This window comes from Gopherus flavomarginatus, chromosome 2 (genome assembly GCF_025201925.1).
Source record: "Gopherus flavomarginatus isolate rGopFla2 chromosome 2, rGopFla2.mat.asm, whole genome shotgun sequence".
In the NCBI taxonomy this organism is placed as follows: Eukaryota; Metazoa; Chordata; order Testudines; family Testudinidae; genus Gopherus; species Gopherus flavomarginatus.
The window spans coordinates 69,405,352-69,425,083 of record NC_066618.1 but is presented as its reverse complement, the minus strand read 5'-3'; the positions used below and the strand labels follow the sequence as shown (position 1 = coordinate 69,425,083).

At 39.8% G+C, this 19,732-nt stretch overlaps 1 protein-coding gene across 1 annotated transcript; it reads right to left on the bottom strand.

Moving 5' to 3' along the window:
- Positions 1 to 19,074: 19,074 nt before the first annotated feature.
- Positions 19,075 to 19,398, bottom strand: LOC127044092 (histone H4-like). The gene has a single exon (XM_050938566.1). It carries the CDS (start codon positions 19,384 to 19,386, stop codon positions 19,075 to 19,077), a length of 312 nt encoding a protein of 103 aa, XP_050794523.1. The 5' UTR covers positions 19,387 to 19,398.
- Between the last annotated feature and the right edge of the window lie 334 nt (positions 19,399 to 19,732).

The following is a 19,732-nucleotide window of genomic DNA, read 5'->3' as shown; positions in this document are numbered from 1 at the left end:
CCAGTTAGCAATGTATATTTTCAGTGGGTACTTCAGCTCATAGTTTCAATGCTTGTATAATCCCCAGATAGTCACTCCAGTTCTTTTATTCACACTTACTCACCAGTGTTTATTCCTTTTATTCTAATTTCTCTGCTTGTAGGCAATTGGCAATGTATTCAAGGAATTCTATTTTACTGGACAGATTTTGTAGCATCTATGATGCATGTAAAATACTTCACTTTTAACACAGTTCTAAATCTGTTCTTCAGCGATGATATTCTCCACTTGCGACTTCGATCTATTCAATATGACTTTCAACATCACTTTGCTTGGATGGCTAATTGAGCTTATGGTCCAGTAATTTTGACACAACTGCAGGTTGCTTTTCTTTGGCACAGTGATGATTAGTGGCTGTGTCCAGGTGGAGGGCCACTCATCGGTCTGACAGATCTTGTTGCAGATCTTGGTGAGGAGATCTATCACTATTTCTCCTCCGAATATCATCAGTTCAGCTGGGATGTTGTTAAAACTGTAGCCTTTCACAGCTGTCTCCACTTCTTCCGGCAGTATTGGAAAATCATCCTCCTCTGTTGAATCTGGGTTATCTAGGACACTAGAATCTCCATTTGTCTGGTGGTTGTACAGATCAAAGCAATTTGTCCACCTATTAATGATGTCCTTTTCCTCTGTAAGGCTGTTCCCTTCTTTGTCTTGAATTGCATTAGCTTTGGTCCATCTTTCCTTCATCAGATTTTTTACAATCTGGAAGGCTCGTTTAATATTTTTATTATTGATACACTCTTCAATTTTAGACATTGTTTTTCGATTCATACCTCCTTGGTCCCCACCTATCCCCTCCCAATTCAGTGAATTCTGAAACAGTGTTAAAAAAATTAAAATAAAATAAAATAAAATAAAAAGCATCAGCCATGTCTAGAACCTTTTTTCAATGCAAGCCCAGCAATCTAAGTCAGACCTATGATGCAAAGATACTGGATCCATCCATTTCCCCTTCCAGGTAAAATCATTTTATATAAATTCATACACTATTCATAAACACGATCCTCAGTTACTCTATCTACTGGTTGGGGCAGGGACTGGGGTTAAGGCCCTTGTGTTCCTTTACACCCAAAGGCCTCTGTATTCTGGGCCATGCAGGAGTCTGCTTGGCTCCTAGAATAAGTTACAGCAGCCCCTATGGGCCCTGGGAAGCAAAGATTAACTATAGTGCAGAGCATTCTGGACACACCTCTTACACCAAAGGCTGGTAGAAGGACTGGTGTAGAGCCCTTACAACAGCTCTGCACAGCTCTAGGAGCCCCTGGCTCAGTACATTTTCACAAGGGGTCATTTCCACCTACTTTAAGGCCCTTTTACCCTGCCAGATCAGCATAAAAGGCCTATTGTAAGTGGAAAAAATCAGTCCCCAGAAGCTTATGCACACCATACAGTAGCATATCATACCATATTATATGCTTATGCACACTGTACCAGGCAGTCTATATTTAGGGTATTATTGCATTACTTTAGATGTCGTTCTTGATCATTATCACCAAGCACATTGCTTCCACTTGCACACAAAATAAAAACTACACTAACCTTTAGCTATACAATTCCGGAATCAGTCATATATTTTTCCCTTCGCAACCCAAGTACATGTAGAGAAGGAAACAAAAAATTAAAAATATTAGCTGTTGCCTTTTGACTTGGCTGCTCAGACAATAAAGCAGCATCATAAACTGAATCATGGAAGTCTGCAGTTTTCATTGCTCCCTTTGCTGGTATTACTTCATGGATATTGGAGCCCTTAGGGATACTGGAATATGAATAAAGATTTTGTTTTAAATCAGCCGTTTTTTCTTGGTTCTGTTTCTAAAAATAATGCAGTTTGCAAAAAACAGAAGGTTTGGTTTATAACACAAACAAAATTGTTACATTCTGAATGGGTTGTAAGTACCTGATTCTTTGCCTTTTTACTCATCCCTGCTTAAAAAAAAAAAAGAAAAATCTGCAAATCCATTTGCTAACCAGCTGCACCTCTGTACTGAACAGATAACAACCTGTGCAAGCCAGGCTTTGCTGTGAATCGGTGCTGATAGGCCTGAATCTCATAGCTTTTTTTAAATGCTAATGACAAGAAACATTTCCTAAGCCAAAACGCTCTTGTAGATCTGTCTACTTCTATTATGACTGATATTTGCTTGTAAGTACATAGAACACTTGTTCACTGTGCCTTATCTGCTATGGTGCAGCATGCTGACCTACATACCATCCAGCACAATATGATGCACAAACATCTTCTATATAATTTTTCATTTTCGACTTTAAAACAGTAGAGGCAAAATAGGATTGCTGCAAATCTAACAAAGAGATGGCATTATTTCCAAGTAAAAATGTGCATTTTTCCAAAGAATTTATTTGTCTAGCAGCATGAAGTTCATACATAGCAATGCTTAAAAAGAGTGTTGAATTATGATTAGGAAGGAAGGACTTAGGAAGAAGAACAAACCACATCTTTTCTACTTACATAGAATAATTAAGCTAACTTATTTCTCATCACAATTAAAAGTTCAGCCTTTATGAACTGTGTTTTCGCAGTGTCACTAAATGCTGCTGATATAAGAATGCTGAAGTAAGTTTGATAATAACAATAAAGAATGAAGGCTAGAAAAGGATACAGTAGCTAAGGGAACTGAAATGATAGTCTATTACCTGCCATTGTCAATTAGCACAGAACTACAGTATTTATGATTTTTGGGTGGTGCGTGCTATGTTGTATAAACCTAACCTTTATGGTGATATTCGTCCACTGAATTAAATAATTACTATATCTGATTTTATTGCAGATAAATACAGGTCTATCCATTGCACCTACATTTTTCATACTAGGTAACAGAAATATAGCTGAAAATATATCTCAATCTTGTGAGGAAAATGTACTTAAAGAGCTGAATTTTAAAAGAAAAAATGAATAATCTTATGAAACAGAAAGTCCTCATCAACTGTGAACATTCCTAACCAGTACGTATATGTAAATTACTTGGCAAATCTTGAAAAACTGTCCTGTTAACTAATAGATAAAGAGGATACTTTGTATTGGCTACAGCCATTATTTTAAAAAAATGTATAACTAAACATGATTCCTGCATTCTAAAACAAGCTAAAATCGTCTTAGCTGTAATACCTGTTTTATAACAATGTGCTTGTGTACATATTGAATTGAGCTGTATTTATTGCAAAGTTATTACCTGAAAATGAAAAATACACTATACAAATTATAAGGAAAATGAACTTCTACTTCTACTGTAAGTTTAAATGAACTATGCAGTCTATATTTAATACATATTACTTTTTTTTTAAATAAGAGTTCTTATACCCACCAGGCACTGGAATATTTTCCTGTTACAGTGAGTTAGATCCACAGCCAACTCTCAAAGCAATCAATGAGAGTGTTACCATTGGCTGGATTAGCCCGGTAGCCACAAAAAGGATTATTCTGGTTCATCACTATATTTTTTAAGCAGAACTTGGTAAGTCACTGTTAACATGTACAATAACCTCTATTTACTGGGGTAGGGAGTGTTTGGGTTGGGTTGGGTTTTTTATATTCTAATAGCTTCAGCCTAGCTGAAGCTTTTGGTCTTGTCGGTTTTGTCTGGAATGTTTATAATTCAAAGGGGGCTTTTTTGTGTACGTTTGATAGATTTCTACTAACAAGACATACAGTGTTTTGATTCCCGTTCATTCTACATCGTTAATAGCAACAGATATCCACAGGTATCTCTATAAGTCTAACTTATTAATGACTTGTACTGATGTGATTTCCAAAAAAAGCTTATTATTAGCACACTTTCTGCAATTACACTGCAGACAAAGTTTAACCATTGGATAAATTGCTCTGAATAGATTTGGCAACATGGGAAAGATGCATTTACCGTTCAGATATCAGAAAGGTATTTCTAATTTCCTTTGTGATTTCCTAATATTTGTCAGACCAACATTGGTCTAGAGCAGGGGTTCTCAGACTTTTTTGCACTGTGACCCCCTTCTGACAACAAAAACTACTACATGATCCCAGGATGGGGAAGTGAAGCCTGAACCCACCTGAGTTCTGTCACCCGGGGGTGGGAGGGCAAAGCCAAAGTCCAGGGGCTTCATCCCCAGACAAAGGACCTATAACCTGAGCCCCGCTGCCCAGGGCTAAAGTCCTCAGGTTTCAGTCCAGGGCGGTGGGGCTTAGACTTCAGCCCTGCGCTCCCACAAGTCTAAGCAAGCCCTGGCGACCCCATTAAAATGGGGTTGCGACCCACTTTGGGGTCCCAACCCATAGTTTGAGAACTGCTGATCTAGAGAACCTGCAGCTCTCCCTCATTTCAGTCGCCCTTAGGCATGCACACGTTGCTATTCATCTCAATAAGACCACTGTCACGAGTAAGAACTACTCACAAAAGACCAAGATCCTTGCTAGTATTCTAGCATGTAATTTTATATTTCTTAAAGCAAACTGTTATGACATAGTGTTTACATGTTACATCCTGGATGCTTTTCACACTTACAACATCCATCAGGAGCAGGTGTTATGATGATGCCCAATTTACAGATAAGGAAAGTGCGGCACAGAGAGGTTAAGGGTCATCTTCAAGGTCACATGGAAGTCTATGACAGAGCTAGGAACTGAATCCAAATCTTCTGACTCTTAATTTTGTACATTAACCAGTAGACCACGTGGCTTCATCTGTAATTCCTGGAAAATAGTTGGATGCTTAAATAACCCAGGACATCTTGGAAAATGTTATCTTATCCATAAATTTTAAAAGGACTCTGTGGTCTCCATATTATGATAGCATTGGACAGGTAAATATTATCATACTGAATGCTGATTCTTTCCTTTAAATGGCATTTTGCAAACAAATTAAGTCATCTAACACAAATTTAGCTAGTGTCTAATTATTAGTAGAGTTCTGTGAATAATGTATTATTCAGTTCACAGGCAATTCAAAAATATCAGGTAAAAACATCATTTTGGGTTGACCCAAACACAAAATTTTTCAGAATTTTCAGCAAATCAAAAAGTTGGAAAAAAGTTGTTTTGCATTCAATAAACCGTTATATAGAGTTTGGGAATATAAAACATATTTAAAAATAAAATTAAAGAAAATTTTAAACAAAATGCCATTTGAACCCAAACATTAACTTTTTTAAGGGTTTTTTTTAACCAAAACACTTTGCAGAAATTGACACAAATTTGCAACGTTTTGATTGATCCAAATCTGCACTTTTCACCAAAAAGCACTTCAGGCAAAAAAATTTCACCCAGCTCTACTTATTAGTCATCATGTCCTGAGCAGATCACTATTTACCGCCCTATCCTTCATCTTGAGCAGCCTAAACTCCCACTGAAATGAACAGAATGAAAGATGAAACCCTCATTTTGGAACAATACTGCAGTGGAATACTGTTATGTCTTTTAGAAAATATTTCTGAAAATCTCACCAAGAGTTTTTTAGGGTGACCAGACAGCAAGTGTGAAAAATCTGGACAGGAGGTGGGAGGTTATAGGAGCCTATATAAGAAAAAGAACCAAAAATAGGGGCTGTCCCTACAAAATCGGGACATCTGGTCACCCTAGGGTTTTTTCGCAATAGAGTAAGGGCTTTATTGTGCTAGACTGTGCAGATTGTGTGGAGAGCTTGAAAGCAGTCTTCCTCCCATATCATTCACTGACATCACTGTGTAGGGGGCCAATAACAAACCTAATACTTCTATTTGTGTAGAGCAGGAGTAGTCAATTAGTTTTTGTCAAGGTCCAGATTTCTTGGTCAAGGTGTGGTCAAAGTCTGGACTCCAAAGAAACATTTTTCACACCACATGTGTCCCTGTTCAATGAACACATACAATGCTGTGTAATAGACTGAGGGCCTATTGCGGGGTGGGTCAGTAGGTGGACTGTGGGCCAAATCCAGACTGCCAAGAGTTTTTTGACCAGACCACGAAACTCTGGGGGCCATGGGCAGTTAATGTGGGTGGGGCTGATGGGGGTAGAGGAGTGACTGGCTGCATGCTGGCGGGCTTGGGGGAGCCGACACGGAAAGCAGGGTGGTGGGTGCCCCCCTACCCTCCCTAAATGGAGCCCCAATCCTGGGAGGGGCTGACAGCAGGAACCAAACAGATGCCTGGGGCTGACTCATAATTGGGGAGCAGGTGTTCCCCCATCCTCCCTAAATTGAGCCCTGCCAGGGTGCACCAGGGCTTGGGGCTTCAGCTGAAACCCCAGTCTGAAGCCCCAAGCTCTGGCGTACCCAGGAGGGACTGAAGCCATGAGCTCTGACATTCCAGGTGGGGCTGACACCCCGAGTCCCGGTATAAGTCCTAGCGGAGTCCTGGCATGCCTCAGGTGAGCCAGAAGCCCCAAGTCCTGGCACGCCTCCCACTCATGCTGGGGCTTGGGGCTTCGGGTGCACCAGGACTCGGTGCTTCAGCCTATGGGGGAGGGGCCCTGCAGTCTTGGTGCACCTCCTGCAGGGCTGAAGCCCCAAGTTCTGGCACAAGTCCTGGTGGGACTGAAGCTGCGAGTTCAATTTATCCCTGATCCCTGGGAAAGAAAATGAAAGTATGGTTAAGGTTCCTATCCTTTTGACCAGATGTACGCATAACTCAAAGCCATTCTTTATTTTAATAAAAGAAAATGAGGTAATACTACAAAAATAACTTCCTTTGATCCTAGAAGCGCTTTCATTACAAAGTTTGCAAGCCGGGGAATGAAACACTTTAAATAAAAAATTAATGCAAAAAAGCAAGGCTGGAAGAAGATAGATTTAAGAAATATTGTCTCTTTCTCCTCAGAACTTTTGCAAGAAATATTTTTTGGGAAAAAATATTGATACTCCTTTCAACTCATTCTCGGCACAATTTTACAGGTAGGCTCTGCAACTCATTAAAATTTAGCTTTAAAGATGCACCATAGCATACAATATTACAGTTATCATATGCTCTAAAACCCTGTCTGAAAATTAGTTCAGTAAATTTTATTAATGATCTGAAAGTGGAGGTAAATTTACAGACAATGCTTAAATTGGGAGAATTGCTAACTCGGAGAAATACAAAGAGACTAAAGAGGACAGGCAGAAAATAACAGAATGAGGTTTAATTTGGAAAAAAAATTAAGCTAAGACTTCTGAGCAAAAATTATCTGACACTTTGCTCCGCAAAGTAGAAACCTCCTCTTCTGATATGTCTCTAAAGCACTATTCTCACACACCTAGCTCTATACAAATAATAAGAGCCTGATCTGATGCCTTTTGAAGTCAGTGAAAAGACTCCTCTGTACTTCAGTAGGTATTGGATCAAGCCCTAAATAATAAATACCGTTTTCCTGGAATGCAATACAGTAGAACCTCAGAGTTACGAACACCAGAGTTACGAATTGACCAGTCAACTGGGAGTATGCAATCAGGCAGCAGCAGAGACAACAACAACAACAAAAACAATACAGTACAATACTGTGTTAAACTAAACTACTAAAACAATAAAGGGAAAGTTTTAAAAAAAAAAGATTTGACAAGGTTGGGAAATTGTTTCTGTGCTTGTTGCATTTAAATTAGAATGGTTAAAAGCAGCATTTTTCTTCTGCATACTAAAGTTTCAAAGCTGTATTAAGTCAATGTTCAATTGTAAACTTTTGAAAGAACAACCATAATGTTTTGTTCAGAGTTATGAACATTTCAGAATTACGTACAGCCCCCATTCCCAAGGTGCTAGTAACTCTGAGTTTCTACTGTAATTCTAAAAGAAACCTAGAGGGTGACAGAGGACAGCAGATTAGACATGATTTTGCAATGTGATTTGCATTTGATAGGAGAAAAGGGCCCATACAGATTTGGGCTTCATATAAAGAACATCCTCCCATGGAGGAAGGAGATAACAGCCCCTCTCCAAACAGCTATATATGACCACACCTGGAGTACTATATTCAGAAAGATATTGACAAATTTGAGGAGGGGGGTTAGAAAAGGCCAGCAAATGGCTGAGTGATGGAAAGATTACATTATAAGGGAAAGTTAAAAGAATTAAATATGACGTATACATCTAGTTTGGTCAAGTGAAAAGTAAATAAGGAAAAGATAACAATGTATAAATATTTGAAAGGTGTCAACTCCAAGAAATTAAAGGAACTATTTTGGATGTTACAAGTGTGTGTAACTCAGAGCAAAGGGATGAAATTAAAATTAATATTATTTAAGAAGAATCTAAGTTGAATATGGGGGGTGGAAACTCTTGATAGGGAGATCTATTAGTCTATTAATAGGGAAGTAGTAGAACCCCCATCGTTTGTGACATTTAAAATTTGACTGGCTACAGCTCTAGAAAATGTATTATAGAGAATGATCAGACACTGGCATGGAGAGGGTGGGGTGGATCAGATCAGAACTTTATGCCTGTGATAGGGGGCATGGAGGATTGGGTGAGCTAGCAATTAGCACACCTGTCCTCCAGCCCCTTGGCTTTCTGTCAGGAGGGCAGTAGGGATGTCTGGTTCCTGCTCCTAGGCCAGAAGTGTTCTGGCCTTGTCATAAACAGATAGCTAAGGGTTAACGTCTCTTTCACCTGGAAAGAAGTAATCTGAAACACCTGACCAGAGGACCAATCAGGAAACAAGACTTTTTCAAATCTGGGTGGAGGGAACTTTGTGTGGGAGTCCTTTGTTCTGGGGTCTTCTGCCTGTACTCTCTCGGCTATGAGGAGTGAATTTTTCTATTTCTTGCTTTCTAATCTGCTGTTTCCAAGTTGTGAGTACAAAGATGGTTTGTTGTTTTGTATTTACATGTCTATAGTTGCTGGAGTGCTTTGAATTGTATTCTTTTTGAATAAGGCTGTTTATTCATATTTCTTTAAGCAATTGACCCTGTATTTGTCACCTTAATACAGAGAGACCATTTTTATGTATTTTTCTTTCTTTTTATATAAAGCTTTCTTTTAAGACCTGTTGGAGGTTTTCTTTAGTGGGGAACTCCAGGGAATTGAGTCTGCAGCTCACCAGGGAATTGGTGGGAGGAAGAAGTCAGGGGGAAATCTGTGTGTGTTAGATTTACTAGCCTGACTTTGCATTCCCTCTGGGCGAAGAGGGAAGTGCTTGTGTTTCCAGGACTGGGAACGGAGAGGGTGGAGTCCCTCTGTTTAGATTCACGGAGTTTGCTTCTGTGTATCTCTCCAGGAACACCTGGAGGGGGGGGAAGGGAAAAGGTTTATTTCCCTTAGTTGTGAGACTCAAGGAATTTGGGTCTTGGGGTCCCCAGGGAAGGTTTGGAGGGACCAGAGTGCCCCAAAACACTCTAATTTTTTGGGTGGTGGCAGCTTTACCAGGTCCAAACTGGTAACTAAGCTTGGAGGTTTTCATGCTAACCCCCATATTTTGGACGCTAAGGTCCAAATCTGGGACTAGGTTTATGATAGGCCTCAACCCACATCTGGGCCTTTTCCTTTAAGTAGGGTGTGGTAGGGAGACCCAGGCCCAACCTCTTTATCAGATCCCAGCCCAGGTCCCTGTGGAAAGTAGCATGAGCAAGGTCCTCTCTGCAGGGAGTGTGGTTACTTCCTATCTATGTGATCCTTCATTTTGAATCATGGCCCTTACAGTTCAAACACTCAATAGTTTAACAAAAAAGTCCAAATAAGCAAAGCCGTGCCATATCTGCTGGTTCTCGAAGGCGATAGTGGTCAGAGAAGGCACTGCCTGGGGTCTTATTCACCCATGGACCACTCTCAGGCTCAAACTTCTGCCTGGCTTCCTAGAGAAGGATTCATCTCTCCTGCAGCCCGTCCATCACCCTTTGCTTTGGCTTCTACCTTCCTTTGAACCTGCTCCTCCAATCAGAGCATGCTCAGCGGACCTGGAGGTGGGGTCCTTTAACCACTTTTGGCCCAGCATAGGGTTTGTATACTCCATCACAGTGTCATGCAACTAATTAGTTACCACATTTTATGCAGAGGGGTTGATTCTGCAAGAAACTGAGCACCTGCTGGGAAGTGGCAAACACTCTCCACTCCCACTAAAGTCCAGCCCAAGCCCAAGATAAGTTCTGAATGCAAAAAATGGAAATCTAGAATGTACAAAGGTGCCATCTGAAGGGCAGATTCTGTCATCATTCCCTATTCTGCACTGCCGATAAAATCACTGAGAGTTTTTCCTTAAAATCAATGTAAAGATATGTCTCTGTGTACAAAAGCATCCAAATATAATAAGCATAGTTAGTGTAAAGGAATATTTTTGAAAGCCAGTGAGCGTTGACTTATTAATAACAATGCAAGGGCTCTCTGTTCTACATTGTAAGATGAAGACATTTGCCCAGCGATAAGACAATGGTTCTACAATATCTCACAGTATCCCTTTATCTTCTTTTCCCCCGAAGAAGATGTCAAGAAAAAGTATCCCAAATGCTTCCCCTTGTCTTTTCAAAAATACTTTTCTAGACAAGAGAACTTAGTCCTGCCGGGGGGATTACTGCATAAGAACTAACAAGAAAGAACCTGCCACCAGATTAAAAAATCAGACCATGACATGGATCACGCTGGAGCACACTAGTCCAAAGAGTTTGAAACAAAAATCAGCTTTTGGTCAGTCTGAACAAAGCTGTGTTCTGATTTAGGGCCAAATTTCAAGACTGTCCTGATGCACCATTATTCAATGAAGTAACAATGTGGGAGATGGTTGCATAAGTAAAACTTATTAAAAACTGCTGGATTTGAACCATAGTGTAGAGGTCAGGAAGATATTCCATTTACAATCACCATTTAGATACTATGCTAATAAGTGGCTTTGAAATTAGATAGCTAGAGGTACATACTATATTGTTTAATATATCACACAATGTATTGTACTGAATTATTTCTCTATACATTTGATAATATAATAACTGTACTGTATTAGGGAAGCTAGTCCATTTCATATTAATTGCTATGCCTAATAGAATATAATAGGTCATATAATTTCCTTTGCGCGAACATAGGATGACAACCTGATGGATCTGCATCAGAGTAAAAAAGGTGGAGAAATGCTGCATCTGCATCTTCATCTTCCATTTCCCCAGTGCTGCAGTAACTTCCATAGGCTGCATGTGAAAAGGGAGCAATGCTGGGAAAATGACCTCTTTCCGCACCTCTTTCCACCATGCAACAATCAGAGAGTAAGGGAAATGAATCAGGCTCCCCTTCCATGCTCTGAACAAGACATCTGGGGCCAGAAGTCATCAGGGAAGCTCATAGCAATATGGCTTCTGAAGGTTCTAGAGGGGGTTGGAGCTGCCTAGGGAGTGGTACAGAGGTGATGGCATTCAACATTGACAGCCCTAACCTGTGGCAGATTTCCCAAGATCCATGAGTTGTTTGGGCTTAAATCCCTGCCATTTTCACAGAACCAAAATGACTCATGGGAATGATGATGAGGAAATTCCATGGGGGAAAACTTGTGGATTTTCTCAGGCCTTTCCCTCCCTCACCCCGCCCCACTAGAATAGCCCATTTATGGAATTCAGTGGCACACTATATAGACCAATAAAAGGACCCATTAAAATATAAATTAGTTATTTGACTTCTGTGCAAGAAATTGATATGGGGGAGCCAAGAAGGGAACCTAAACTGGTTAACTGAAGCAATAGCCAACAAGGCAGTCAAAAACGAGCATGTAAATACATTATTAATTATTTATATTACTATTAATAATGTTTAGTAGTAGTATTGCAGCAGCTCCTAACAATCCCAGTAATAGATTAGGACCCCATGGTGCAAGATACTGTAAAAACAGATAACAAAAAGAATCCTGTCCTGGGAATATTACAATTTGAGCAGGTTTCAACCTGGACTTTTTCACCTGTGTGTTTTCGTACCTTTCCTTTGATCAGTAAAGACACAGTAAAGGTCGTTTTGGAAAAGTAAAGACAGTTATGGTTTGCCAGATTATTCTACTGGTTCAGCAAATGCTATTAGCATATTTTATTTTAGATCACCAGTTTTATAGTTAATTATATAACTGTAAAATTCACATTAGCATATTATTCGTATCACGTCAATACTGCCCCTGTCAGTATTTGCAAAGTATGTAATACATGTAACTGAGCCTATAACCATATGGAACTAGAGCAAGTTTCTAAATTTATGAATAAGGTTTTCTCTTAAATGCATTTCCTGGGAGTGCACAGGAGCCATCCTTACATGGGCAGATGTTTACTTCTTCTCTCAGTCTGTACACTTAATTTAACTCTTCTCTCCAACCCCATTATGCAGGTGACAGGCACGGCAGAGTTTTGTGGGTGCACAAGTGAGGCTTAGAACATGTAAATTATTCACCCATACAGAGCAAATGTGGGAGTTTTCACTTATACAAAGTGCGTATCATTTCCCAGGAACAAACCCTGCCTCTCTATGATTGAGAGCAGAACCCTGTAGAAAGAACAGGTGCAGATCCTCTGACGAAAGGGAGGCATGATCTGCAGGGAGGAAAAAGGCTGCAAAGAACTCACAGACATACCTCATGTGGAGAGCCCTGCTTCGTAGTGCAGCAACACACAGAAGAGATCTGCGGACAGGGCAGTGGGGGCTTGGGCCATAGGTTCCGCCATTACTATCTGATCTTGCAGTCCTTCCACCACTGCAATGAGAGACAAGAGGCCTGGAATATCCTCTATGAAGGGATTCACTCGCCACTTCACAGTTTTGTGGGGAGAATTCTTACTCCTTGTCCTCATGGATTGCCCCAGCACGCCACTACTCAAGCTAGGCACAAAGGTGTGGCTTTGGAGCTTAAAATCTACATTTGTAAAGTGGAAGCACCATGATAAAGGAAATTATTTAAAAATGCCATTTAAGGGCTCACTACTGATCTAACTAGGGATATAAAATCTGAATTTAAGCTCCCAGAAAGTTTTATCACCAGCACAGCACAAAGTTTATATTATCCAAAGTATTAAATAAGAATTCTATTTCTATCAAATATGCACAGCCTAGCAGCTGGCACCACAGAGTATGCTGGGCAGAACTTTAGCCTTTTATATCTGTGACCTCACTGATGAACCAAACCTTTTGGCTTTATTAGGAAATCTTTTGTTTCGACATGTGATTTGGAGCTGGTTACTGTGAAAAGAAAGGTTTATGAAGGAAAGAATTGGATCAAAACAACCCATATAAATTCACAGACACAAGTTTACATTTACCAGGAAACAAAAGAATACACAGTGAAACCAGCGAGTCCCGTTGGTTACACACTCATCTGTGCAAACACTGTAAATTTGGGCTCTACCATGCTAATAGGACGCATTAACTATGCAGAAGAAATTCCATGATGCATTCTAATGATGTCAGAAACAGAGGCTGTGGTTACCTCGTAACCTTATTTTCTTTTGAATAATGCAGGGTTTCAGTTTTCTTACTATTTTTTTAATGATTTTAAAGCACTTTTGAATAAAAAAGTAGTTGACTGAAAATTTTGATTGCTATTTTTATTTGCATAGGCACCAACAGAGGGCTAGGCACTTTGCAGCCAGCTATGAAGACATGCTTCCTGCCCTGCAGGCCTTACAGTCTAAAAAGACAATGCACAAATGAGAGAAGGGGAAAGGAGCTCAGCACAAGACAAAGCTACGGAATGATGGAAATAAGCACATGTATCTTTTTCAGTAAGTTGAAGAAGTTGAGCTGGCTGACATTAGTACAATGCAGTCAGGCAGCCCAGATTTCAGAGCCTTAGTTAATACTGAAGACTGACACTTCTGTATTTTGATTTGGGTTTTTTTAGCTTTTGTCCCTTACTCTAAACATTCCTTAAATGAAAAAAAGGGATACTTTTATTTATTCATCTTCTTTCTTCCCTGTTCCTCACACACCTCCAGCACCTTCTGCAATTTACTCATTCCCATGCCCTCCTTCTTATAATCACACAACTGAATAACTACAACGGGACAGTAATTCCACTTCCTTAATTTCAGGTCAGTTTAGAAATGAACACAGCATAACAGTGTAGCACATCCCATTCCCCTCTTTCATCCAGGCATCCCAAAAATGTCCTACTACCCATGTGATGGGGAAAGAGGTAGATAGCTGTCTAGAGAAGAAAATTTCTTTCTGTCATCTGTTTCCACAGGGATCCAAGTCTAACTCTTTTCCAATGAGTTTTTAACATGAGAAGGCCACAGCACCACCATTGTGTAGCTCTCTCTTCACACTGGAACTGTCAGCTATAGTAAAAGCATCCATGTATCATATTTCCAGTGGAAAAAAGTACACAGATGTATAGTTTGCATTTGTGTACCATAGGGGCACCCTTGAATCGTGTTAAAATATGTCAGTCAAGACATCTGGTCAGCTGTCCTAATCCATATTGGGGTTTTTAGACTCCTGTTATGCCCCAATATGCTTTGAACATTGCCAATATGCTTTCTCTGCTGCAGCAGCAGTGTGTCCCCTTTGGTTTCACAGCCCATCCCCAGCATTGTTTTTTATAGTGTCACGTACTGAGAAAATGCAAAACCACATACTGTAGCTCGTGTGTCTGGCTAATTAAACGGGCAGGACAAACCTTGTGCGATTAGAAGCAGGGACAGATTGGCTTAGGTCTAGTTCATCTTACGGACTGCAAAAAGAATTAGCTGTCACTTGTGCCATGCAGCAGATGGACAGTTTGCATCCGATTTACATTCAGGCGCCAAAGCCTTTAGAAGCTTTGGCAACCCACTTGCCATCAGGCAGCAGACGTTGATGTCCTACAGATGGTTACAGCAGCCATCTTGCATTTGTGTTGTGTGGCACTGTTGCGCCTCCTTTCTGCACTCAGTATTCTGCTGGTCCTTATTCAATGCCTTTGGAATTATTGCAACCCAACAGCACAGAAAAGTGCTATATCCACCCAGGCTTGGTCATGTCCCAGGCATACTTGTACATTTATTTAAATATAAAGCTCTGCGGGGGGGGGGTATGTTTGCACCCATATTAAAAAACCTAACGGTGCCCATCACAAGCTGTCCCTACTCCTCCTCCACAGAGTTATGCTTTATTTCACAGTCCCTACCTAGAACCCTGACAAATCTGCCTCCTCCACTCACCCAAACCATAATAGCATCATTTCAGAATAATCGCTGATCCCCTTTCCTTATGAATTTAGCTCAGCAGTGCAGCTTTGCCTGACTTTGGTTCAACCCGTACTAGGTAATGAGACAGAACAAAGAGTTTTCTTCCTGATGGTCAGGCTAATCTTGCTCCATGAATAGCCCAGAGTAATCTGTCAGCAGTGGAAAGCTGTGGCTGGAGGTCTTCCAAAATCAGCTCTTTCACATTTGGTGAGAGCAGTTAGGAATTCTGACTGGCACTATCAGTCAGAAGTCATGTCATTGCTCTGCAAAATGGACTGCAGTTGTCCCCACTAGGTAGGATCAGCCCAGAATATTCAACCATGTTTTCCCGTCCTGGAGTGTTATTGGGAATTCAGCGAAAGTATCTGATAAAGCTTTAAAAAAAACCAACATAGCAGAGGCCAACTCAATAATGCATGATTTCCAGTCACTTTAAAGTAATGGATAATATTTGGTGGAGATCTATATATATATATATTGTCCATTAATGCACACTGGTTACAGCCAGCAAATGAGTACAAAAAACAAACAGTTAATTAGAGCTTTTTGAATCATTGTTATATATGCTGTACATCATTTGCAGGTGCTACAAAAGTGAAAAATAACCATTATAATTACTAGTATTCAAAGATTCATATTTTTCCCCTTGTAATTGATTTAGGATTATCAGTTTTCTTGTTGTTATACAAAAGCCCTGTCAAGGTGTTTCACACGTGTTTGGCTCATGCGTCTTCCAAAAACAAGTCAAAACACTGTTGTGTTTTACACGGTGCAGTTAAAGCACTGAAAAATAGGCCAAGTTTTACCTGGATCTTTATCATGGTTAAATTATCTTACATATGTTTTAATTTTTTTGTTCATTCTTTCTTTATCTTTCTCTCCCTCTCTCTCTTTTTGTTAAAATACATCTGTGTTTGTTGACTGCCCCAGATTATATCTAAGTGAGGAGTGGGAGTACTTGCACCTGGTACAGTATATGTAGCTTAACAATACATATCATTACATTATTTACAGCTCATTTTATGTTATTCAATACTAAACTGCACATTAACCCTTTGAGAACCTGCATGAAACTGTTCGACAAGGCAGAAGAGATCTGTGTTTTTCATGATTGTAAGAGCACATCTATAATTGTATTCATAAACATGGAAGTGTGTTCATTACAACAGGGATCACCACCAGAGCCTGCTAATTCCTCTCTCAGGAAATCTGTTTCATAATAATATTCCTTACTACACCACACTTGTACTTCTGCTGATAACACAGGTTATAAAAGGGACTCAGTACTGGAGTCAATTAATGTACTGGCTTTTTAACCTCCTTTATTGGACTACATTCGGCACCAAAGGGACCTAATGTTGTGCTGCTGGCAGTAGAAGGACCCAAGTGATGCAATTTCCTGCAGCCTCAGCCTTGTCTTTAGTTCACAGAAGTACACATCACGATCTGACCTCATTAGTCACTGACTCAGCAGCCTCAATTCCTTGACAATATACAGTAGAGTTGAGTAAGGACAGAAAAACTGACTCTCTATATCCCTGCCAAAAGAGGGAATACTATCTCCAGCCTAAGGACTGATCTATTGGAGCCTGAAGTATACCTTTCAAATTCCTATATATACGGTCACCGTGTTCTATATGATGCCAGGAACAAGATGATTGATGCCAGAACAGGGGCAATATGAATAAAATGCCATGCAAAAGATTTCCAAATACTTTAGAAATAATTTGAATGGTCACAACATCCAGAAGAAATCATCCTGTTTCTGATGCATAAATTGATCCTTCCTGTCTCTGATCATTTGTGTCACACTGGGTCACATATTTGTCCTAGACCAAAATGTTGCATATGTCACACAATGCAGAAATAATCCTTAATGTATGGCAAGGAAAGAAATAGGAAAGGAATCCTGCACTATGATGCTGCTTTCCTAACCTTTAAATACTCACCAATATCTCTGTTGCTGAATTAATCAGTCGCAAGATTATCAGCAATTTAGTTGCATTTTGTTGGTAATTAGCTTGATAAATTAGCATCTGCAATATAAAACTTGACATCTTATTGTTCCCTCAGTTTTATGGTACTTCTGAAAAACTGTAGCTTACTTTAAAAATGATCATTTCTGTTACAATAAAAACAGATACAAAACCAAAGTTTGACAAGCCTGGTAACAGACAGAAACAAGCTCCATTTACATCCACTGGGCAAAATATCAAAGATTAGTAGTTCATAATGCAAACTTCAAACGTGTGTTTTAAAAAATAAAATTTGAATCCTTTCTCTGTGGGCAGCTGCTTCTAGTGAGTAAAATATATGCTCAATTAATTCATTTTCTGTGTTTTCTGTGGAAAGGCTGGCAAGCAGACTTCGAAATATGGAGGACAGCAGAACTGATAGGGAGTGTATTTATTTATTTCATGATTGCCTCTGCACGAGCTGGATTTTTTGAATACTAGGTAAGAAGTTAACCCTGTTGTCATCAAATGTCCTCTTTCCGCTCAAGGCCAAATAGTTATGCAGGATGCCAAGGATCTTTTACGTTTTAGAAGCAATTTTCAAAAGGACTGAAGAAGCATCTTCCTAAATAGCATCCAAAGGCGCACCAGTATGCCAATTTCCTCACTTTCACAATGAATGGAAATGAGGGTAGGTATCTCCCTCTGAAAAAATGCTAAAAATATAGCAATTATCCAGTACAGATGTGATGTTATAAACTCAAGATTCCCTGGCATTTTGTTTCAGCTATTATTTCCATTGCAGAAGACTGTACTAATAGAACCATCTCTATTAATCTGAATTTGAGATATTTCATACAATGTATATTACCTTTCTGTTGCCTGCAACCTTCTGCCAGGTTTTTTTTTTTTTTTTAGGAGGTGCTTTGAGAGGAATATACCATGAGAACAATACACAGCTGCTGCTATATAGAGATATCTAATTGTCAATATTGTGGAATTTCTACAGCTTATTACTTGCATTCAGTCTAATTCTGGGCAAATTGCCAGTCACTTCAGGGACATTCAAGCGAGCCATATTACACGTGGTACGGCATCACAGCTTTAAGATACCCGGCTGTTTTGCCTCTGGCCAGGGAATGTTTGTATCAATGCTACCGAGTGAAGGGGGGGTAACTACAAATAAAATAAAATTTGTATTTTTTCAAGTGGGCTGCATTTCAAGCCCAGATGTTAGTAATGAAAGATTCAATTTAAGGATTTAAATTACAAATAAATAAAGTATGAAACAGATGTGATTTTTAAGGAAGTTCAAATTATCCAGGAAGAAAAATATCTCTGTGCATGACAAAGTAATCGGGATTGTCTTGAGAGTCTGTTGAAAACAATCTGCTGTGCTAGATACACCCTTAGGACAGGATTGGTTTGGAATGGGAAGGACTGGTGGAGCTTGTCATTAAACAAAAATTGTGTTTAATAAAACTTTATAACCGTGATTAATCCTATGAGGCCCTAAAGGAGTTTGCAGTTTCTGATAAACACATTTTCCTTGTTTGCAATGGTAATGATATTTTGAAGTGAAAGGAATCCAAACAAAAAAACTGTAAGGGTAAAAAAAGACTTGTCAGGTACCACCTACGAAGAAATTACCATGTCACAAAGGAAAGATGGGCCACCCATAAGGGAAGCCTTAGATGATATGATTGAAACAAAAAAAACAGAGGTAGTTGCAGGTCTTCCTTTACTGGGCTCTGATCAGTATAGATTTGCCTGAAAGAGGAATGGAAATTATTCAACGCCATCTAGCATGTGGAGATTAGAATCCCATATCCAAGATGCAGGTGTTCGCCTGTAAATGTATAAAGGACATAACCTACAGCAGCAATTTGAAGTAATACACACACAGACAGCAAGGGATATTGCTCAGCAAGGTACTTTGCTGACCAGCACAAACGTCCAGAAGTACTGATTTTGAAGGGTCAGACCTTGCAAGGAGAGTTTTGGAAGAGAATTACTGGCACAGCTTAGCCTCCAAATCCATACAAAGTACGACCCTGGTGCTTCAACGCATAAACAACGTCCATAGCAGTCACAGTCTTCCGCTTCGCATGCTCAATGTAAGTAACAGCATCTCGGATCACGTCCTCCAGAAACACTTTCAGCACCCCGCGAGTCTCCTCGTAAATGAGACCTGAAATATGCTTCACTCCCCCACGATGAGCCAAACGATGAATAGCGGGTTTCATAATGCCCTGGATGTTATCCCTCAACACCTTCCTATGGCGCTTAGCGCCTCCTTTCCCGAGACCCTTGCCTCCCTTACCACGACCAGACATATTCGCTAGAGTTGCAAACAAAGCTGCTGCTGAGAGTGAGGATTGAGGTCTTGATTCAGCAAGGTGCCTAAGTACATGCCTAACTTTAAGTATTGAAGTCAGTGGAAGTAAATACTTTGCTGAATCTTGGGTCTAACTGCTGTTTGCCATTACAAAAGCAAGTTTCAAATGTGAGGAGAGCAATCAATAAATCTATATATACAGGTTCTTGAATGGCCCCCACCTCAGTAATATCTGAACATCTAACCTGTTTTTTTAAGGTTGAAATGATTCCACAGTGTATAAAAGAGAAGAGAAGTTTGGATGCTCCCTCAAAAAAGTATGTGGATGCAATAGTTACAGAGAC